Raw genomic sequence first — 19,676 nt, forward strand, 5'->3', positions numbered from 1 at the left:
ATTTGCTAGCCAGTAATTTATAATTAGACCGTTTTCTATTACTTGGTAGTCAAACATACTTTGTAGCCCTGAATTAATGAATATTACAAAATGCCAAGAAGTTGTAGTTGACATGAGGCATTGATCACCTCTCTTGGTTTCAGATAAAAGAGTATGAGAAGCTGGATTCGGAGGAGGACCGCCTTTGTAGAAGTCGACAGATTTATGACACATATATAATGAAAGAACTACTATCTTGTTCACATGTAAGTATTCTCTTTTATCTTCCCATCTTTCTGGCAGAATTTGCTGGCTCTTGGTCTCCAGGCATTTCAGGCGTAAAGTAGTGAGTTAGCAGAGGATTTTGTCCACTTTCAGCTGCCTCTCGATTCACTATTCTGACACTCCATTTCCCGGATCAGCCACTGATGTGGTGAATATAATATTAGGATTTCATAGAATTTCTCTTGGCTTTAAAAAAAAAAAAAAGACCTTGTATCGGCAATCGCCGTGTAATAGTGATTCATATGTAGATTATCAGAATATTTTATGCTTGGCAATATAATAAGCCATTTAAGAGTGAGGATTCACAGAACCCTGGTCCAACTTTTATGTTGGTAGCCCTGCGAGCCGCCTCCTCTTCCCAGTTGACGTCCCCACCACCTCTTTTGATTAGTGCAATGATGACTTTGCGCCTAATAACCAGAAGATGAGCCGGGGATACAGGCAGGTAGGAAAAGATCACAGGGCTTTGGTTTGGCAACCATGGGCTACCAACATGGCATTTGTACTCTAGCTAAAGCTTCTGATGCTCAAATCTAGTTATAATGCCTTGTTATTCAGTAGCACCCTATTATGGTATGTATGCTATACAATAGGGAGTATTTTTTTTTTGTGTGTGTTTTTACACTACTAAACAATTCAGTATTTACATGGTAACATATTAAAGGAGGTTTTCCACATCATTGCTACGATATGCCATTACTGTACGATTGTCCGATCCTTGAGGAACCTTCACGATCCTGAAAACTGAACTCAGCACAGGCATATTTGAATATCCTAAAAGTCAAAGGACTGACTGAGATAATAATGTACAGTTAATACAGCAGTGGGAAGTATATCGCAATCAGAAAGGGATAATAGGGATGATCGAATACCTCAAATATTTGGCTTCGCGAATATTTTACGAATAGCTTGCCGCTATTCGACTATTCGCGAATATTCGATGCGCAATGTTAGTCTATGAGAAACCTGAATAACAACTATTCGGAACTATTCGGGCTTCCCATAGACTTACATTGCGCATCGAATATTCACAACCTATTCAGAACATATTTGCGAAGCCGAATATTTGAGATATTCGATCATTCCTAAAAGTTAACCTTCAAATGTGGTCCAAGACTTTCAATTTATTACTTCTACTATCCATTGGGAATATTTATTTCATGTCAAAACATTTTTATCCTTCATGAATTCTGTAGTACAGTAATTAGAAACATATTTAATTACCTTACGTCAGGTATCATATAAAATGCCAATTACGAAGTCCGTAAACATAACATTTTGATGACTAGCACTTGGCTTGTTTTTTAACTCCCATTCATTTTAGGGCAGGCCGGTTGACAATGTCAAGTGCAAAGGACCTGGCAGATGTTTGTTAAGCCACTTTTGAGGACTGGATTTATTAGTGTGATTTGGAAAGTGGTATAATTAGGAAAAGATTCCTTTTTGGGTTTAATTTTGATTTTTTTTTTTCCTTTTTCAAAACTGATTCATACATGTTATATTAGCCCCACAAGAAAAAAACATTCTATATACTGTGACGTGCAAAAGTTTGGGCACCTCTGATCAAAATTACTGTAGCTATGAATAGTTCAAGTTGAAGATTAAGTGATCTTTAAAAGTCATAAATTTAAAAATGACACATTTCCTTTGTATTTTTAGACCCCAAAAAATTTATATAAATATATGTATTTTAATATTTTACATTTTAAAAATTACAAACATGGAAAATGGACCAATGCAAACGTTTGGACACCCTTGTAGATTTGTGTGCTCAGATAACTTTGATAACCGTTTCATACCTTAATTAGCCTGTTGGGGTTATTTATTTTTTCACTATCATAGCTACTAAAGTCCAGGTGATGTACCATATTTTTCGGACTGTAAGACGCACTGGACCATAAGACGCACCCTGGTTTTAGAGGAGGAAAATAAAATTTTAAGCAAAAAATGTGGTCACGACACACTGATATGGGGCGAAGATCTGCTGCTGACACTATTATGGGGGTAATGTCCCCAAATTCTCTACTAAGGTACTCCATCTTGGTAATGATCCTCCTGCCTTGTATATAATCTCCATCCTTGTGTATATACGTCCCTCATCCTGGTATAGCCCTGATCCTGCTATATATCGCCATCCTGATATAGCCCCTATCTTGCTACATAGCGCCATCCTGGTATATGCCCTCATCCTGCTATATACCCCCATCCTGCTATATACTGCCATCCTGGTTTATGCCCTCATTCTGCTATATACTGCCATCCTGCTATATACTGCCATCCTGCTATATATTGCCATCCTGGTATATACTGCCATCCTGGTATATACCCAGATCCTGTTACATAGCGCCATCCTGGTATATGCCCTCATCCTGCTATATATTCCCATCCTGGTATATATAGCCATCCTGGTACATGCTGCCATCCTGGTATATGCCTCCATCCTGCTATATACCCCATCCTGCTATATGGCCTGCATCCTGTGGCACACCAACAAAATAAACATTTATACTCACATTTCCTCACTCCAGCAGCATCGCTCATCTTCCTGTCTGTGTCAGCAACAGCGCCGCTGACCTGTGTGGAGTCGTCGCCGTTCCCTGCAGCATTGCGATGTCCTCCTGTCTGCCGGCCTGCTGATGTGTGTGTAGACTAGCGGTGCGCACAGCGATGACGTCATCGCTGTGCGCACAGTTAGTCTCCACACACAGCAGCGGCCGGCAGACAAGAGGACATTGCGATGCTGCATTCAACGGTGACGGGTGAGTATACTTATTCACTGCGCCCCGCGCTGATGATGATGCGCTGGGGGCAGTGAATATAGCCGCACATGATCCCTCCAGGCTGTAGTTGCCAGGGGTGTTCACGCGGGCTGGCTGTTAATTATGCGCACATCCCCCCGCCCATCATCCCACCCATCTGTCAGCGCTGGCTTCAGCGCTGAGAGATGATGGGCGGGAAGATGGGCGTGCATATGAAATGAGCGGGCCCACGTGGTCATGGCGGGCCCTGCTACAGCCTTCTCATGCCCCTGATGACCCGCTCCACTGCAGCACCCTCATTCCCCGCAGCCATGCCCACATTCAGACTATAAGACGCTCCTCCCCCCCAACATTTGGGGGGGGGGGGTGCATCTTATTGTCCGAAAAATTATAAATATTTCACAACTTTTATAAAAAAAAAACCTGCCTCTAACCTTGTGCCAAAAAACAGCAGCCATGGGTTCTTCTAAGCAGCTGCCTAGCACTCTTAAAATAGTGGAGGCCCACAAATCAGGAGAAGGCTACAAGAAGATGGCAAAAGGTTGTGAAGTTGCCCCTTCCTCAGTTCGATATGCAATTAAGAAATGGCAGTTAACAGGTACAGTGGAGGTTAAGATAAGGTCTGGAAAACCAAGGAAACATTTCTGTGATAGCTGTTCATAGGATTGCTAGAGAAGAAAGTTAGAACCCCTTTGTGACTGCAAAAGACATTCATGAAGATTTAGGAGACTCTGGAGTTGTGGTACATTGTTCTACTTTTCAGAGACACCTGCACAAATATGGCCTCCATGGAAGAGACCTCAGAAGAAAACCTCTCCTGCATTTTTACCATAAAATTCAGCATTTGAAGTATTGAAAAGAACATTTAAAGGGAACCTGTCAGCAGAAATTTCGCCCAAAAGCTAAAAGATTCCCCCTCTGCAGCTCCTGGGCTGCATTCTAGAAAGGTCCCTGTTATTATTGTGCCCCATGTGAGACTAAAATAAAGAGTTAATAAAGTGGTACCTTTTTGTATTCAGATAGTGTAAATGTGACACGGGGGCGGGCTCTCTGCCGTCTGTTATTCTGCCTCCTGGTCCTGTATGCCGCCCCCATCGCTCCTTTCCATAGCTGATGCACCGCCCACTGCTCCAGCCATCCCCACGCATGCCCAGTGCCAGTCTCACGGGACTGAGCAGTGTGACAGCTGGTGACGTGTGCGCAGGCAAGTGATTATGGGCGGGACTGTGGTTATCAGCAAGTACCCGCCCATAATCTCGTGAGCGCGCAAACCTCACCAGCGGTCACACTGTGCTCAGGGTAGTGCTAGACTGTATGGGCTGCTTCCAGGGATGACGTCCCTTTTGTCACGTGATAGGGGCGTGTTCAAAATACTATCACGTGACAAAAGGGACGTCATCCCTGGAAGCAGCCCATACAGTCTATCACTACCCTAAGCACAGTGTGACCGCTGGAGAGGTTTGCGCGCTCACGAGATTATGGGCGGGTACTTGCTGATAACAATCACAGCCCCGCTCATAATCACTTGCCTGCGCACACGTCACCAGCGGTCACACTGCTCAGTCCCATGAGACTGGCACTGGGCATGCGCGGGGATGGCTGCAGCAGTGGGCGGTGCATCAGCTATGGAAAGGAGCGATGGGGGCGGCATACAGGACCAGGAGGCAGAATAACGGACGCCAGAGAGCCCGCCCCCGTGTCACATTTACACTATTTGAATACAAAAAGGTACCACTTTATAAACTCTTTATTTTGGTCTCACATGGGGCACAATAATAACAGGGACCTTTCTAGAATGCAGCCCAGGAGCTGCAGAGGGGGAATCTTTTAGCTTTTGGGCGAAATTTCTGCTGAAAGGCTTTAAGTCTGGTGCATTTTGGAAACAAGTCATGTGGATCTATGAGCTGAAAGTAGAACTTGGCTGCAATGATCAAAGGTGTTGGTAGAGAAAAAAGGGCACAAAATTTCAGGAATAATTTTGACAACCATTAAACATGGGGATGGATCAATCATGCTTAGGGGTTGTGTTTCAGGCAATGAAACAGGGAACGTTTCATAGGTAGAGGGAATAATAGATTCACTGAAATTTCAACAAATTCTTGATGCGAATTTAACACCATCTGTAAAAAAGCTGAAGTTGAAAAGAGGAAGGCTTCTACAGATGAAAAATAATCCTAAACACACTTCAAAATTCACCCAAGCTGAAGGTTTTACAATGGCTCTCACAGTCCCCTGATCTGAACATCATTGAAAATCTGTGGCTAGACCTCAAAAGAGCAGTGCATGCAAGACGACCCAGGAATCTCACAAGACTGGAAGACTTTCAAGGAAGAATGCATGAAAATCCCTCAAACAAAAAATCTTAGCTGGCTGCAATAAGCGTTTACAAGTTTTGATACTTCCCAAAGGTGGTGCAGCAAGGTAGTAACCATGCAGGGTGCCCAGACTTTTGCATCTGCCCATTTTTATTTTTTTTAATTTATTTTCGTCTTTTACATTTTTTTATGTTGCGTAAATACAAAAGATATGTGTCATCTTTAACTTGATGCCTTTTTAGATTCATCTTCAATTTGCTTAACTGTTCACAATAACGATAACTGTAGGCTTCTATAGACACCAAGCAAGGTGTGGCTGAACCTCATATCATGGTAAATTCTTATTGCAGTTTTGTACATATTTTCTGCTTCTATAATGGAGTTTGATGAGATTATGAATTTAGGAGGAATTTCTGAAGTCTCCTCTACAGTAACTGTTCAGCCAGCTCTTCAAATATGTGAAATGATTTCATTATAATTCATACGTATTATAGTGCGTTGTGAAAAGGCACTGTTCTATATGTGCTTCATTTCCAGATACTAAGGCTGTTGTAGATATTCAATTTTTTTTTTGTACAAAGGATGCTCATTCCAATTCTTGCTTTGTCCTTCATGTGCAATACGCGGAGAATGCATGCTCTAGGGAATTGGTTACAAAATCGACTTGTCACTAACAAATTGCTTCATATAATAAGTGGTCAGATAGGATCAGCTCTACATTTCACCGCGTGCCCTTGGGATTCAATCACAGATATCAGCAAGCACCTAGCAATATGCATGTGGTGACAGTGCTAATCTATTGTCTTGTTTTATGTAGTAAACATAAAAATGTACATTTCACATATAAGGCAGGAAATTATTTTTTTTTTTTATACAAGTACTATGTGGTTACTTATTTAGAAGCTGCAATGTTGATCTATCTGTCTATCTATAACTTAGATCAGGTGTAACACAGTCTTGGGCTTATTTGTTCCTTCTCTAGTTAGACATAAGTTACATTATGGTCTCACCCATGTAGCAATCCAGACACTGCTTCTCTGTTTAATCAGCAATAATGAACATACAAAAGCTCCCACTTGTTAGACACATCTGAGCCGTTTCAGCTGACTTTTGTAGGACCTGAAAAAGTCAGGTATGGGAGCGACCTTTCCCACCCAGACTCATTTTGTCGCTCCTAAATCCCGGACCCAAATCCGGTCTGAATAAAAACCTTCTCAGCAATCTAACATTGCTGGAGCCTTCAATTCTGGGACATTCTATAAAAAGGTGTCTCATTACCAAAGTGCCATACAAGAAACATCTCATGATTGGTGAAAGCAGTGAGATGTCTCTAGACTTTTGCAATTTTATTGTTGCAAAACATACTGATTGCATTGGTTGCCGGAGAATTTCTAAACTACTGAAGATTCCCGTGACCACTGTGGGAGCCATTATCTGGAAGTGGAAAGAACATAATTTCACCATAAAACCGGCCATGACCAGGTCCTCTCCGCACGATTTTAGCCAGAGGAATGAAATGGAAATGTATTGTCAGAAGAGTTGTCACAAGAGCTAAGGACCTTCTGTGGAAAGCTACAGAAAGACCTGTAATCGGCAAGTACAATTGTTTCAATGAAAACAATAAGTAATAAACTCAACCTCTATGGCCTTATATGCACACTCACGACACAAGACTCCATTGTTGAACAAAAAGCATGATGAAGTGTGTTAAAAGTTTGCTTAATAATATATAGACAAACTTGTGAAACACTGGGAATATATTGTTTTGTCAGATTAAACCAAAATTGAACTCTTTGGATGCTATAATATAAACCATGTTTGGAGGCCAAAAGAAACTGCACATCACCTCAAAAATGCCATACCAACAGTGAAGTTTGTAGGTGGGAACATCATGGTGTGGGGCTGTTCTTCAGCATACGGCACTGGCAAACTACATATAATTGAAGGAAGGATTAATGGACAAATGTACTGAGACATTCTTGGTAAAAATCTGCTGCCATCCACCAGGATTATGAAGATGAAATGAGGGTTGAAATTTCAGCAAGACAATGAACCCAAACACACAGCCAAGGAAACTCTCAATTGCTTTCAGAGAAAGAAAATAAAGCTGTTAGAATGGCCCAGCCAATCACCTGACCTGAATCCAATAGAAAATATATTAACTAATGTTTGGAGTTCACAGAAGGAGCTCACGGTACAGTCAGGATTTGAAAAGTGTTTGTGTGGAAAAATGGGCTAAAATCGCACCTCAGCAACGCCTGCCTCTTGAAGCTGTCATCAAGGATTTTGTACAAATGACTGAATAAATGTCAGTGAGCGTGTTCACTACATATACAGTGGGGAAAAAAGTATTTAGTCAGCCACCAATTGTGCAAGTTCTCCCACTTAAAAAGAGGATTGATGCCTGTAATTGACATCATAGGTAGACCATAACGATGAGAGACAAAATCCGATAGCAAATCCAGAAATTCACCTCTAATTTGGCAAGATTTTTTTTGAAAATTATGGTGGAAAATAAGTATTTAGTCATCTAAAAACATGTAAGATTTCTAGCTCTCACAGACCTGTAACTTCTTCTTTAAGAGGCTCCTCTGTCCTCCACTCATTACCTGTAGTAATGGCACTTGTTCGAACTTATCAGTCTAAAAGACACCTGTCGACAACCTGAAACAGTCACACTCCAAACTCCACTATGGTAAAGACCAAAGAGCTGTCGAAGGTCCCCAAAAACAAAAGTGTAGCCCTGCACAAGGCTGGGAAAACTGAATCTGCAATAGGCAAGCGGCTTGGTGTGATGAAATCAACCGTGGGAGCAATAGCAAGAAAATGGAAGACCTACAAAACCACTGATAATCTCCTTCTATCTGGGGCTTCATGCAAGATCTCACCCCATAGGGTCAAAAAGATCACAAGAACAGTGTGCCTAAATCCCAGAACCACTCGGGGGAACCTAGTGAATGACTTGCATAGAGCTGTGACCACCGTAATAAAGGTGGTCACTGTTACTGATGCTGAGTTGCATCAGTAACACACTACACTACAAGGGACTCCTGTAGAGGGGATCCTCTAGACGTGTTCCCCTGCTTAAGCCAGTACATGTCCGGGCCCGTCTGAAGTTTGCTAGAGAGCATTTGGATTATCCAGAAGAGTATTGGGAGAATGTCATATGGTCTTATGAAACCAAAGTAGAACTGTTTGGTAGAAACACAACTCGTTGTGTTTGGAGGATACAGAATGCTGAGTTGCATCCAAAGAACGCCATACCTACTGTGAAGCATGGATGGCAACATCATGCTTTTGGGGCTGTTTCTCTGCAAAGGAACCAGGACAACTGATAAGTCTACATGAAAGAATGAATAGGGCCGTGTATCGTGAGATTTTGAGTGCAAACCTCCTACCATCAGCAAGGCCATTGAAGATGAAACATGGCTGAGTCTTTCAGCATGATAATGATCCCAAGCACACCGCCAGGAAAATGGAGTAGCTTCGTAAGAAGCATATGAAGGTCCTGGAGTGGCCTAGCCAATCTCTAGATCCCAACCCATAGAAAACCTTTAGAGGGAGTTGAAAGTCCGTGTTGCCCAGTAACGGGCCCAAAACATCACTGCTCTAGAGGAGATCTGCATGGAGGAATGGACCAACATACCACCAACAGTGTGCGCCAACCTTGTGAAGACTTACAGAAAACGTTTGACCTCTGTGATTGCTAATAAAATATTGAGATGAACTTTTGTTATTGACCAAATACTTTTTTTTCCCACCATAATTTGCCAAATCTTGCCAAATCAGACAAGGTGATTTTCTGGATTTGTTTTCTCATTTTGTCTCTTAAGGCCCTGTCACACACAGAGATAAATCTTTGGCAGATCTGTGGTTGCAGTGAAATCATGGACATATTGTTTCATTTGTACACAGCCACAAACCTGGCACTGATTGTCCACAATTTCACTGCAACCACAGATCTGCCGCAGATTTATCTCTGTGTGTGACAGGGCCTTTAGTTGTGGTCTACCTATGATGTCAATTACAGGCCTCTCATCTTTATAAGTGGGAGAACTTGCACAATTGGTGGCTACTAAATACTTTTTTCCCCACTGTATATGATGACCTAGGGGGTGTGTGTCGATTTTTCACGAATTATTGCATAGTTAATGATGGCACAATATTCCTCTAGCAGACTTTTCTACATTTACTTTTGGTGCTGTGTAAAGAATTCAATAGGATAATGACCATATTATTATTATTTGTCCGTAGCCGTTCTCCAAACAAGCTGTAGACCATGTACAAGCTCATCTTGCGAAGAAACAAGTGCCACCTGCTTTATTTCAGGTAAGAGATAACAAAGCTAATCATAAGCAACACAACTGGGTGCTTAATCAGGGCCTGAATAAGTTTTTCACATAAAAGCTTAAGCACCAATCTATGAAAAAGTGGGAGATAAATATAGTTCTGAATTATATAATTAGGAAACCAATAATTATGCTGTATATAAATATATGAGGTAATGCCATTAGTATTGTAGTGTTACTGGAAAACCATTATTAGAGAGAGCATCATTGGGTTAATACAGCAGGCCAGTTTATTGGTATTGGAAATCAGTATTTGAGAAATGCAATTATTTAAAGGGGTTTTCTACTACTTTTTAATTTGATTACCTACCTATGAGATGGGTTATCAGTATAAAAGTGGTAGTAGTCCAACAACCTATACCCCCAGAAATCAGTTATCACCCCGGGAAGCGGCCAAATAGAAAGTGTATTTAGCTGAGCACTACAGCTTCACACAGTTTAATGGTTGCTGTCAGATACTGCATATCAGCTGTCATTGAAAACAATAGCTGCTGATATGCAGTACCTGGTTTGAGGTGTATAAGGGTCCCGTTACACGTAGCGACGCATCGGCGATCCGACCAGCGATCCGACCTGGCAGAGATCGCTGGAACGTCGCTACATGGTCACTGGTAAGCTGTCAAACAGGCAGATCACCACAGCGATCAGAGATCAGCCACTAGCCACCAGCGACCCGTGTAACGACGGCTCCCTGCTGGCTACCGTTTAAACTCCTGTAATGCCATGCCTGCATTCAGTTACCTGCTTTGCACTCCGGAGCTCTCAGTTGCAGCCTGGTCTGATCTCAGAGTTTGCAGGACTGCACCGCGAGCGCAGTGTGATTAATTCCCCGCCGATTGTGGTTCAGTTCATAACAGCTGCGGACAGGCCAGGCTGCAATCCGGAGTTCAGGTGAGAGCACTGGAGATTAGGCTAGCATGTCTTCACCTGTCATGAACTGAACTGCAATCGTCGGGGAATCAATCACTCGGCGCTCGCGGTGCAGTCTAGGCTGCACTCCGGAGCTCAGGTGAGAGCTCCGGAGTGCAGTGCAGGTAACTGAATCCAGGCCTGGTATTACAGGAGATTCCTCCAGTAGCCAGTCCGAGCCCCGCACTCGTTGGTCCCCTGCCGTCAAACATGCTGATGCGTGCTGCACAGCAGGAGACCAATGAGCAAAAAATGGTCCTGATCGTTTTGTCACGATCAGGGACCTCACAGCAGGAGCCCGCTCGCTGCTGCTTTTCACACACAGCGATATCTCTGGCGAGGTCGCTGATACGTCACAAAACCTGTGACATTTCAGTGATCTCGCTAGCGATCTCGCTGTGTGTGACGGGGGCTTAAGGCTATGTGTGTACGCTGCATCTTTGTGGTGACGGCAAAGATGCAAGTTTTTGAGCCCAAAAAAAACACACCTTTGGTATGCATTTTTTGGTCGCTTTTTACTGCTTTTTTTTTACATTGTTTTTGCCCTGTGTATTTTTTAAGTCAAATCTATTGACTGGAAGGGCTCAAAAACACTGACAAAAAGGCAAAAAGAATTGACATCCTGCATCTTTGTGGTCACCACAAAGACGCAGCCAAAAAAAGCTGCAACGTGAACACAGCAAAAATGAAATGTCATAGACTTTACTGGGGAAGAAAATGCATGCAGTTTTGGGACCAAAACCACCCAAAAATGCGCAAAAACGTGGCAAAAAACGCAGCTTGCGCACGAGATCTAAGGGATATGTGCACATGTTGCAAATTTGGTGCCAACATTTTCTGTAGCAAATTTGCACCTTCTGCCAGAACAACGCAGCAAAAAATGCATGTGGTTTTGGTGCTTTTTTTTTTTTTTTTTAAGTGAAGTCAGTGGCTGGAAGGGCTAATAATGCTGGGGGAAAAAACAACAATTAACATGCTGCAGTTTTTTCTGCACCAAATCTGCAAGGAAAAAAAAGCAACGTGCAGAAATCTCACCTTGCACCAAAATCTGCATGCCTATCCTGAAGTCAGCAGATTTAGCAAAAAATGCACCATGTGCACAGGCCCTAAAGCTGTACTGTTCCGCTTCATACACTTTTTTTTCCCCATCCGGTTGCCTCCCTAGATGATAACTGATTGGTGGGGATGTGGATTGTTGGGTCCCTATAGCTCTGATTTTGACGATGTAACAAAAGGATAGATCAACAATATAAAAGTAGAAGACAAACGTGTGAAGCTACACTTTAGGGTAGGGATCTTGCCTCAAAAGCAACATTCAGTTCTGAGAGAGGGTCTCGGGCTACATTCATAGACTTTTCCCATGAATAGTGACATCCAGCTGCTGCCTCTCCTACAGTAGGGACACCCAGATCTCATAGTGTAATGACAGTCAAAGCTTGACCTACAGAAATCACTTGAAGGCAGTATAATTGCATCTAGAGGATCCATTAGACATGTCACCACCTGGACACCTGCTAATCATAAATCTTTGTAGACCTAGTGCACCAAGCTGGCAGACAGTCGCTAGCCACACATCATAGGCCAGTGAGCCTTTTGTGCTTCCCAAGCCACAGGCTGCTTTAGGATAATGCTCACTCAAGAAAAATTATTAGATGACAAAAGCTAAAATGTGTAGCAACAACATAAAATCCACGGCACTATATTGTGAAGCAGGTTTCGCTGTGGATCTTACACAAAAAGGTTCCCTTAGAAATAATCCCAAGACTAGACTTATGTATGCATACTTCTGTATCTAAATAAGAATACTCTGGGGGAAAAAATAGGCATACAAGAATTGGGTAGTGAAATCTGTTAATGGGGCGGCACGGTGGCTCAGTGGTTAGCACTGCAGTTTTGCAACACTGGGATCCTGGGTTTAAATCCCACCAAGGAAAACATCTGTAAGGAGTTTGTATGTTCTCCCCGTGTTTGCGTGGGTTTCCGCCGGGTTCTCCGGTTTCCTCCCACACTCCAAAGACATACTTACAGGGAATTTAGATTGTGAGCCCCAATGGGGACAGTTGATATATGTAAAGCGCTGTGGAATTAATAGCGCTACATAAATGAATAAATATTATTAGTATTATTAATGTTATTGTATTATGTGTGATGTATGATGAACCAAGCAGATACATTGATGCCTTCAAACCTGAGGGCTATGGGTACAGAGTAAATATCTATGGTACATGAGATTTACATGTACAAGTAAGAGGGGAATACTGGAGAAAATGTGACCTATGCTTCTAAGTGGCCACTGTGGGATAGCCAAGATCTCATTGTAGCCTCCTCGTGAAACCCAAGCCAACCCTCTGCTGGAGCCTGAAATCCCTCACAGTCAATTTACACTCTGCTGTGTTTCCATAACACTGCCTGAAAAATAGTTCCCCTTTTAACCTCTGAGATGTATATGTCTTCACTGTTAATAATGGTTTTGTCTTTTACCCAGGCCCTAGTAATAAGTGTGAGGATTGATGCTTTCTATGTGACCTTTAATAGCTCCTGAGACATTCCACAAAGGGATGCTGATGGCTTCACAGCCATTTATTATCTCTTTTACTAACTGTGAAATGCTACTAGTTAAAAAGCTGACTACTAGTAGTGGTGGTACTAAAACTGATTTATTTCAAGAGCTATAATCGTTTGTCCTGTCATTTTTCGGTGGGGGGGGATCAGTAAAAAAAAACATTGGACAATTTGTGGAATGTTATTTTACCAGGGTCAGTCAGGGATCCTGTCGGCAAACTACAAACAACAATTTGCTTTATTGCCTACAGCACATTGCCAAATTTTACAAATACAATGGTACTTTGGATTACGAGCATAATTGGTCCCGGGAGTGTGCTCTTAGGGGTACTTTGCACACTACGACATCGCAAGCCGATGCTGCGATGCAGAGTTCGATAGTCCCCGACCCTGTCGCAGCAGCGATATGTGGTGGTAGCTGGCGTAGCGAAAATTATCACTACGCCAGCTTCACATGCACTCACCTTGCCTTGCGACGTCGATCTGGCCGGCTACCCGCCTCCTTATTAAGGGGGCTGGCCGTGCGGCGTCCTAGCGATGCCACATGGCAGGCGGCCAATAGAAGCGGAGGGGCGGAGATGAGCGGGACGTAAACATCCCGCCCACCTCCTTCCTTCCACATAGCCGACAGGAGCCACAGTGAAGCAGCTAGGAGATGTTCCTCGCCCCTGCGACTTCACACACAGCGATGTGTGCTGCCGCAGGAACGAGGAACAACATCGGACCGTCGCAACAAGGTAATTATGGTTTTCGCCGACGCTACACCGATGATACAATTACGACGCTTTTGCGCTCGTTAATCGTATCATCTAGGCTTTACACACTACGATGTCGAGAGCGACGCAGGAAATGCGTCACTTTCGACATGACCACACGATATCGCACCTGCGATGTCGTAGTGTGCAAAGTACCCCTTAGGCTAGTATCACACTTGCATTTTTTCATTCAGTCGCAATCCGTTAATGGATTCCGCTGCTTCTCATAGACTTGTATGGACGACACATTGCGACGAATGGTCCTGCGTTGCATCCGCCGGCCGATGCTGCGTTTCATCCGCTGGGCGGAAAGAACGCAGCATGTAGCGTTTTTCTACGCTTCACAGAGCGTCAAAAAAACGCAATGTGCTGGATTCCGTCGGCGTCTGTCATTTTTATAATGGAAGCCTATGGTGGTGGAATCCGTCATTTGACGGATTCCTATGACGGATCAGTCTTTACACAACTGCGCATGCTCAGTTGAGTAAATTGCTGAAAAAAAGCTACAACGGATTCCGTTGTTTTGCAGGATCCGTCACATCAGTTGTGCCACTATATGCAACGCATCCGTTACATCCGTCACACAACGCAATGTGACGGATGCCGCACATCGCAAGTGTGAAACTAGCCTTAATCCAAGTTACTAGTTATATCAAAGCAAATTATTCCATAGGAAATAATGGAAACACAGACAATTCGTTCACAACCCAAAAATATCTACGGTATTTATACAAACTTATTACAGTAATACAATATGTACTGTTTTCATATAAAATTATTACAGTACACTAATACAAAATACTGTACAGTAAAAACATAAAACTAATTAGGCTATGTGCGCACGTTGCGTAAATACATGGTTACACTGCGCTTTGTAGCGCAGCGTAACTGCATGCGTCCTGCGTCCCCTGCACAGTCTATGGAGATTGTGCAGGGGCTGTGCGCACGTGGCGTTTTAGAGCGCAGCGCTTCGGCTACTGCCGAAGCGCTGCGTAAAAAGAAGTGACATGTCACTTCTTTCCTGCGCTTTGCCGGCAGCTCCTGCTCTGTCTATGGCAGGAGCTGCAGGCAGAGCGCATGGAATCGGCTTCACTACGGACATTTCTGCAGCGATTTAAAGCGCACATGTGCTCTTCAGATCGCTGCAGAAATTTCTGCAGTGAACTGTACGCAACGTGCGCACATAGCCTTAAACTGCATGATAGCATACAATAGAATTGTTGGTGTGCGAGAGGTACAGTATAGAGAGAAAAAATGATGTATAAATATGATAACCTTTTATTCTAGTACCATACACAAAAAACAGACCTCAAATCTATTCTCCCCAAAGGGAGAACTAAGCCAAATGTGGGGTAGGAATACTGCAGTACAAGCAATGTGCTGCACTGGTTAGCTGAAAGAAAGTACAACACTGTATCCACAAATGCAAATTGATAGACTTATTATATAGTGTATATACTGTACAGTGGTATACGGTATACAGTACATATGTGCAGAAAGTTACTTTCAGAGCGCGGTGAAGGGACGGAACCGGAAGTGTACACGGTGGGAATTTGCTCTTATTGCAAAGCATTGCTCTTAAACCAAGTTACAAATTTGTAAAAAGCTTTGCTTGTCTTGCAAAACACTCTCAAACCAAGTTACTCAATCCAAGGTTCCACTGTATATGCAATTTTTGATTGGCTATACTGCTAGAAGTGTTTTTGTACAATGTGCCTGAAAATGTGCTGTTGGTACCTTAATTTTTGGGTTGCTTGGCTACTAATAAAATATGAAGCTGGCTTGAGGTGTGATCTAGGTAACTCCTAAAGGTTCCCAGTAATTTATCCACCATGGTTAGGATGGGCAATGGTGAATGGGAACAATCTGTGGTGCTTTGGGCAGTCTTAAAGTGAAGCTATCAATAGAATATGTCGACCTATTGTTTAAATCAGGTTTTTGTGATACAGGTATTTTTAAAAAAATATTTTGGCAGATACTTTTTTTCCATATCGCCAGCAATATTAATTAAAAAAAATAATACATCACTAATCTTTGAATTTTGACACTGGCCACTGGTGCTTTTTTTTTTTTTTTTTATATATAGATTACTGTCCTTGCAGGAAGAATTTACAGAAAGGCTCCAAGCTATCAGAGGCAGTGATAACACCCCTATAGACAGCACATAACACAGGATGCACCAATCACAATAGGAGATGTCCCAGCTTATCCTACTCCCTCTCTGATCATGGCAGGCTCATTAGATGTTTCAATACAAAATATAGGGTTTGAGAGCATTCTAGCCATGTACATGTGTTGTTTCCTGAAACCACAGGAAGTTAGAGGATAAAAATTCCCAGTGGCCAAAATAAACATTTCAAGATTTCTGATTTTTACTTTTAATACAGATTGTGATATGTAGTAGTAGTAATAATAATAATTAATAATAATAATAATAATAATAATAATAATATAACCTTTAGCACAAAAACCTGATTTAATCGATAGATCATTTTCAGATGAGAACTTCCCTTTTTAAGAAGTGATTTTAAAAAAGTTGGCATCTATAGCAATTTGGTCTTAAATTACAAAGCGGGCTGCACAAAGCGTGATTATGGACTGACATCAAATTCTCCTCTGCATGGAACTTTATCTTCCTAAATGAGCAGAACTGTTTACATTTCTTATGACATATAAATGTTTTGATGTCTGATATAGAGAAGTGGATTTCTCATTGACTTAGTCATTATTATTATTTTTTGGTTTATAAATGTTAGACAGGCATTCAATGCCATTTTATCCTTTTTATATTATTCTGATTGTCTGTGTAAAAAGAGACCGTAGTATCCATCTCTCACCACTCTCACAATAATCCATGCTGGAATTGGGACATCTCGCATTTCTATAATAGCCAGGGATCATTTTGTGAATCTTGCCTGGGGAATGTGAGACCGGGAAGGAGTACACGTCTCCTCTAAAGCTAGTGCTTGTGCTCAATTGGAAGGTGTCTCCACCGGTGAGGTGTTACGGGAGATTGTGCAGATCAAAAAGTCACATAAAGGTCGTAACATGGCCCCGGGGTAGGATATTAATCTTATCTAATGAGCTGCCCAAAGTGCCTTGCCCTGGGCACGGTCATTTTACTGCTTAATGTATTATTACAGCTGATTCCCCTAGCAAAGTAAGAAGAAAATCGCAGTGATTCACTTCACTAGAAATCCAAGTCACAACAGACGAGAAGTCAGTTTCTCTTCTCCTCAGGTTTAGGTATTGTCAGACAGTAGGTTTGTGGGGGAAGCAATGAGAAAATCCTTCAAAATGTATTAGTCTTAGGGATTCAACTATAAAAGAGGGGGTTTGCCTGACTCTATATTTTTATGTACACAAAAATGGTTTCCTTGTTTTTTTTTCGTAGATTTTTCAGTCAAAGATACATGTATAATAAGCTTCATACAGTTTAATCCCAACTCACATTTCACCAAACTTTCTATGGAGGCCGTTCTTAGTTGGTGGAGCGATTAAGAATCTTGCATGCTAACTAGCTACGCGACCCCCCCCTCCCCGTGGACCATGTCCAGCGTTTTAGGGGATAACGGGCGCTAAGCCTCGCAATATCAAAAATTAACATGTCTGTGATGCCTTAGATGTCTGGGGCTTCACAAACGCTATACTGAACAGACCCGCATGTGTCTACCCTTCACCGACAGGTGTGGGTAACCTGCTGAACCCTGGTCGTGATGGCTATCAGAGATTGCAATTCTTTCCCATAAACAAGGAATTCCCAGTAAGTGCGCGTCTGTGGTGCCTTCAATATCCCGGGCTGCACACATGGTACACTGAACGGACCAGCGTGTGTTACCCTTCACCGACAGGTGCGGGTTACCCGCTGAACGCCGGTTGTGATGAGGATTAGGATTGCAATTCTTTGCCGTGAATGAGGAATTCCCAGTAAGTGCGGGTCATAAGTTTGCGTATATTTAGTCCCTTCCATTTGTACAAAATGCCTGTCGCTAATACCGATATGGATGATTTAGTGAGGTCTAAAGGAACTAAAAGTTGTAACAAGGTTACCGTATTTTTCGGACTATTAGGCTATGTTCACACACTGCGTTTTTTACCTGCGTTTTTGGTCCGTTTTTGCTGCAGAAATTTCTTGAGAAATTCTTGTAACCTTTCTGCAGACATTCCCCAGCAAAACCTATGGCAAAAAAAATTAGCTGTGCGCACACTGCGTTTTTTTTCTTAAGAAAATTCTTTCAGTAGATTTTCTTAAGAAAAAGAATGAGCATGTCACTTCTTTTCTGCAGCTAACTGCGTTATTTGCCATAGATAATTGGCACAATAACGCAGGGAGCAACCAGTGGTAAAAACGCACCGAAAACGCACCAAAAACGCACCAAAAACGCAGGTGCGTTTTTTAACGCAGGTGCTCTAATCCTTCACTCTTAAGAAATTTCTTAAGACATTTCTTAAGAAAAATCATTTTTCTAGTGTGAATATAGCCTAAGACGCACCGGACTATAAGACGCACCCTGGTTTTAGAGGAGGAAAATGGGAAAATAAAACTTTAAGCAAAAAATGTGGTCATAACACACTGATATGGGGCGAGGATCTGCTGCTGACACTGTTATGGGGGTAATGTCCCCAAATTCTCTACTAAGGTACCCCATCCTGGTAATGTTCCTCCTGCCTTGTATATGATCCTGCTCATATACCCCCATCCTGCTCATATACCCCCATCCTGCTCATATACCCCCATCCTGCTCATATACCCCCATCCTGCTCATATACCCCCATCCTGCTCATATACCCCCATCCTGCTCATATACCCCCATCCTGCTCATATACCCCCATCCTGCTCATATACCCCCATCCTGCTCATATACCCCCATCCTGCTCATATACCCCCATCCTGCTCATATTCCCCATCCTGCTCATATTCCCCCATCCTGCTCATATACTCCCATCCTGTTCATATACTCCCATCCTGTTCATATACCCCGATCCTATTGATATACCCCCATCCTATTGGTATACCCCCCATCCATCCTGCTCATATTCCCCCATCCATCCTGCTCATATTCCCCCATCCTGTTCATATACCCCGATCTTATTGGTATACCCCCCATCCATCCTGCTCATATACTCCCATCCTGTTCATATACCCCCATCCTGTTCATATACCCCCCATCCTGTTCATATACCCCCCATCCTGTTCATATACCCCCCATCCATCCTGCTCATATACTCCCATCCTGCTATATGCCCCCATCGTGCTCATATACCATCCTGGTATATGGCCTGTATCCTATAGCACAGAGAAAAAAAATAAACATTTATACTCACCTTTTCCTCACTCCCTCCAGCACCGATCATCTTCCTCTCTGCGCCGCTGACCTGTGTGTGTGGAGCCGTTCCCCTGCAGCACGCGATGTCTTCCTGTCTGTGCCGATCAGCTGATCAGCACAGATCAGCTGACCGGCACAGACAGGAAGACATCGCGTGCTGCAGGGAGACGGCTCCACACACGGGGACGGGTGAGTACACTGATTCACTGCACCCCGCGCTGATGATGACGCGCAGGGAGCAGTGAATACAGCCGCACATGATCACTCCAGGCTGTAATTGCTACAGCCTGCTCGTGCCCCCGATGACCCGCAGCACCCTCATTCCCGGCCGCAGCCCTATAAGACGCACCCCCAACTTTCCCCCAACATTTGGGGGAAAAAAAGTGCGTCTTATGGTCCGAAAAATACGGTATATGTGTATAATAAGCCTAAACTT

General features: G+C 42.9%; 1 protein-coding gene across 2 annotated transcripts in view; it reads left to right on the top strand.

The window, feature by feature from the left end:
* The window catches only part of GRK3 (G protein-coupled receptor kinase 3), a 348,746-nt gene that overhangs the window by 230,583 nt on the left and 98,487 nt on the right, over positions 1-19,676 (top strand). For both annotated transcript variants that reach the window (XM_075320060.1, XM_075320059.1), the window contains exons 4-5: positions 144-245; positions 9,593-9,667. In XM_075320060.1, the coding sequence (XP_075176175.1) occupies positions 144-245; positions 9,593-9,667 (177 nt within the window). The remainder of the gene's footprint in view (positions 1-143; positions 246-9,592; positions 9,668-19,676) is intronic.

The sequence above is a fragment of the Anomaloglossus baeobatrachus genome, chromosome 1 (genome assembly GCF_048569485.1).
Source record: "Anomaloglossus baeobatrachus isolate aAnoBae1 chromosome 1, aAnoBae1.hap1, whole genome shotgun sequence".
In the NCBI taxonomy this organism is placed as follows: Eukaryota; Metazoa; Chordata; class Amphibia; order Anura; family Aromobatidae; genus Anomaloglossus; species Anomaloglossus baeobatrachus.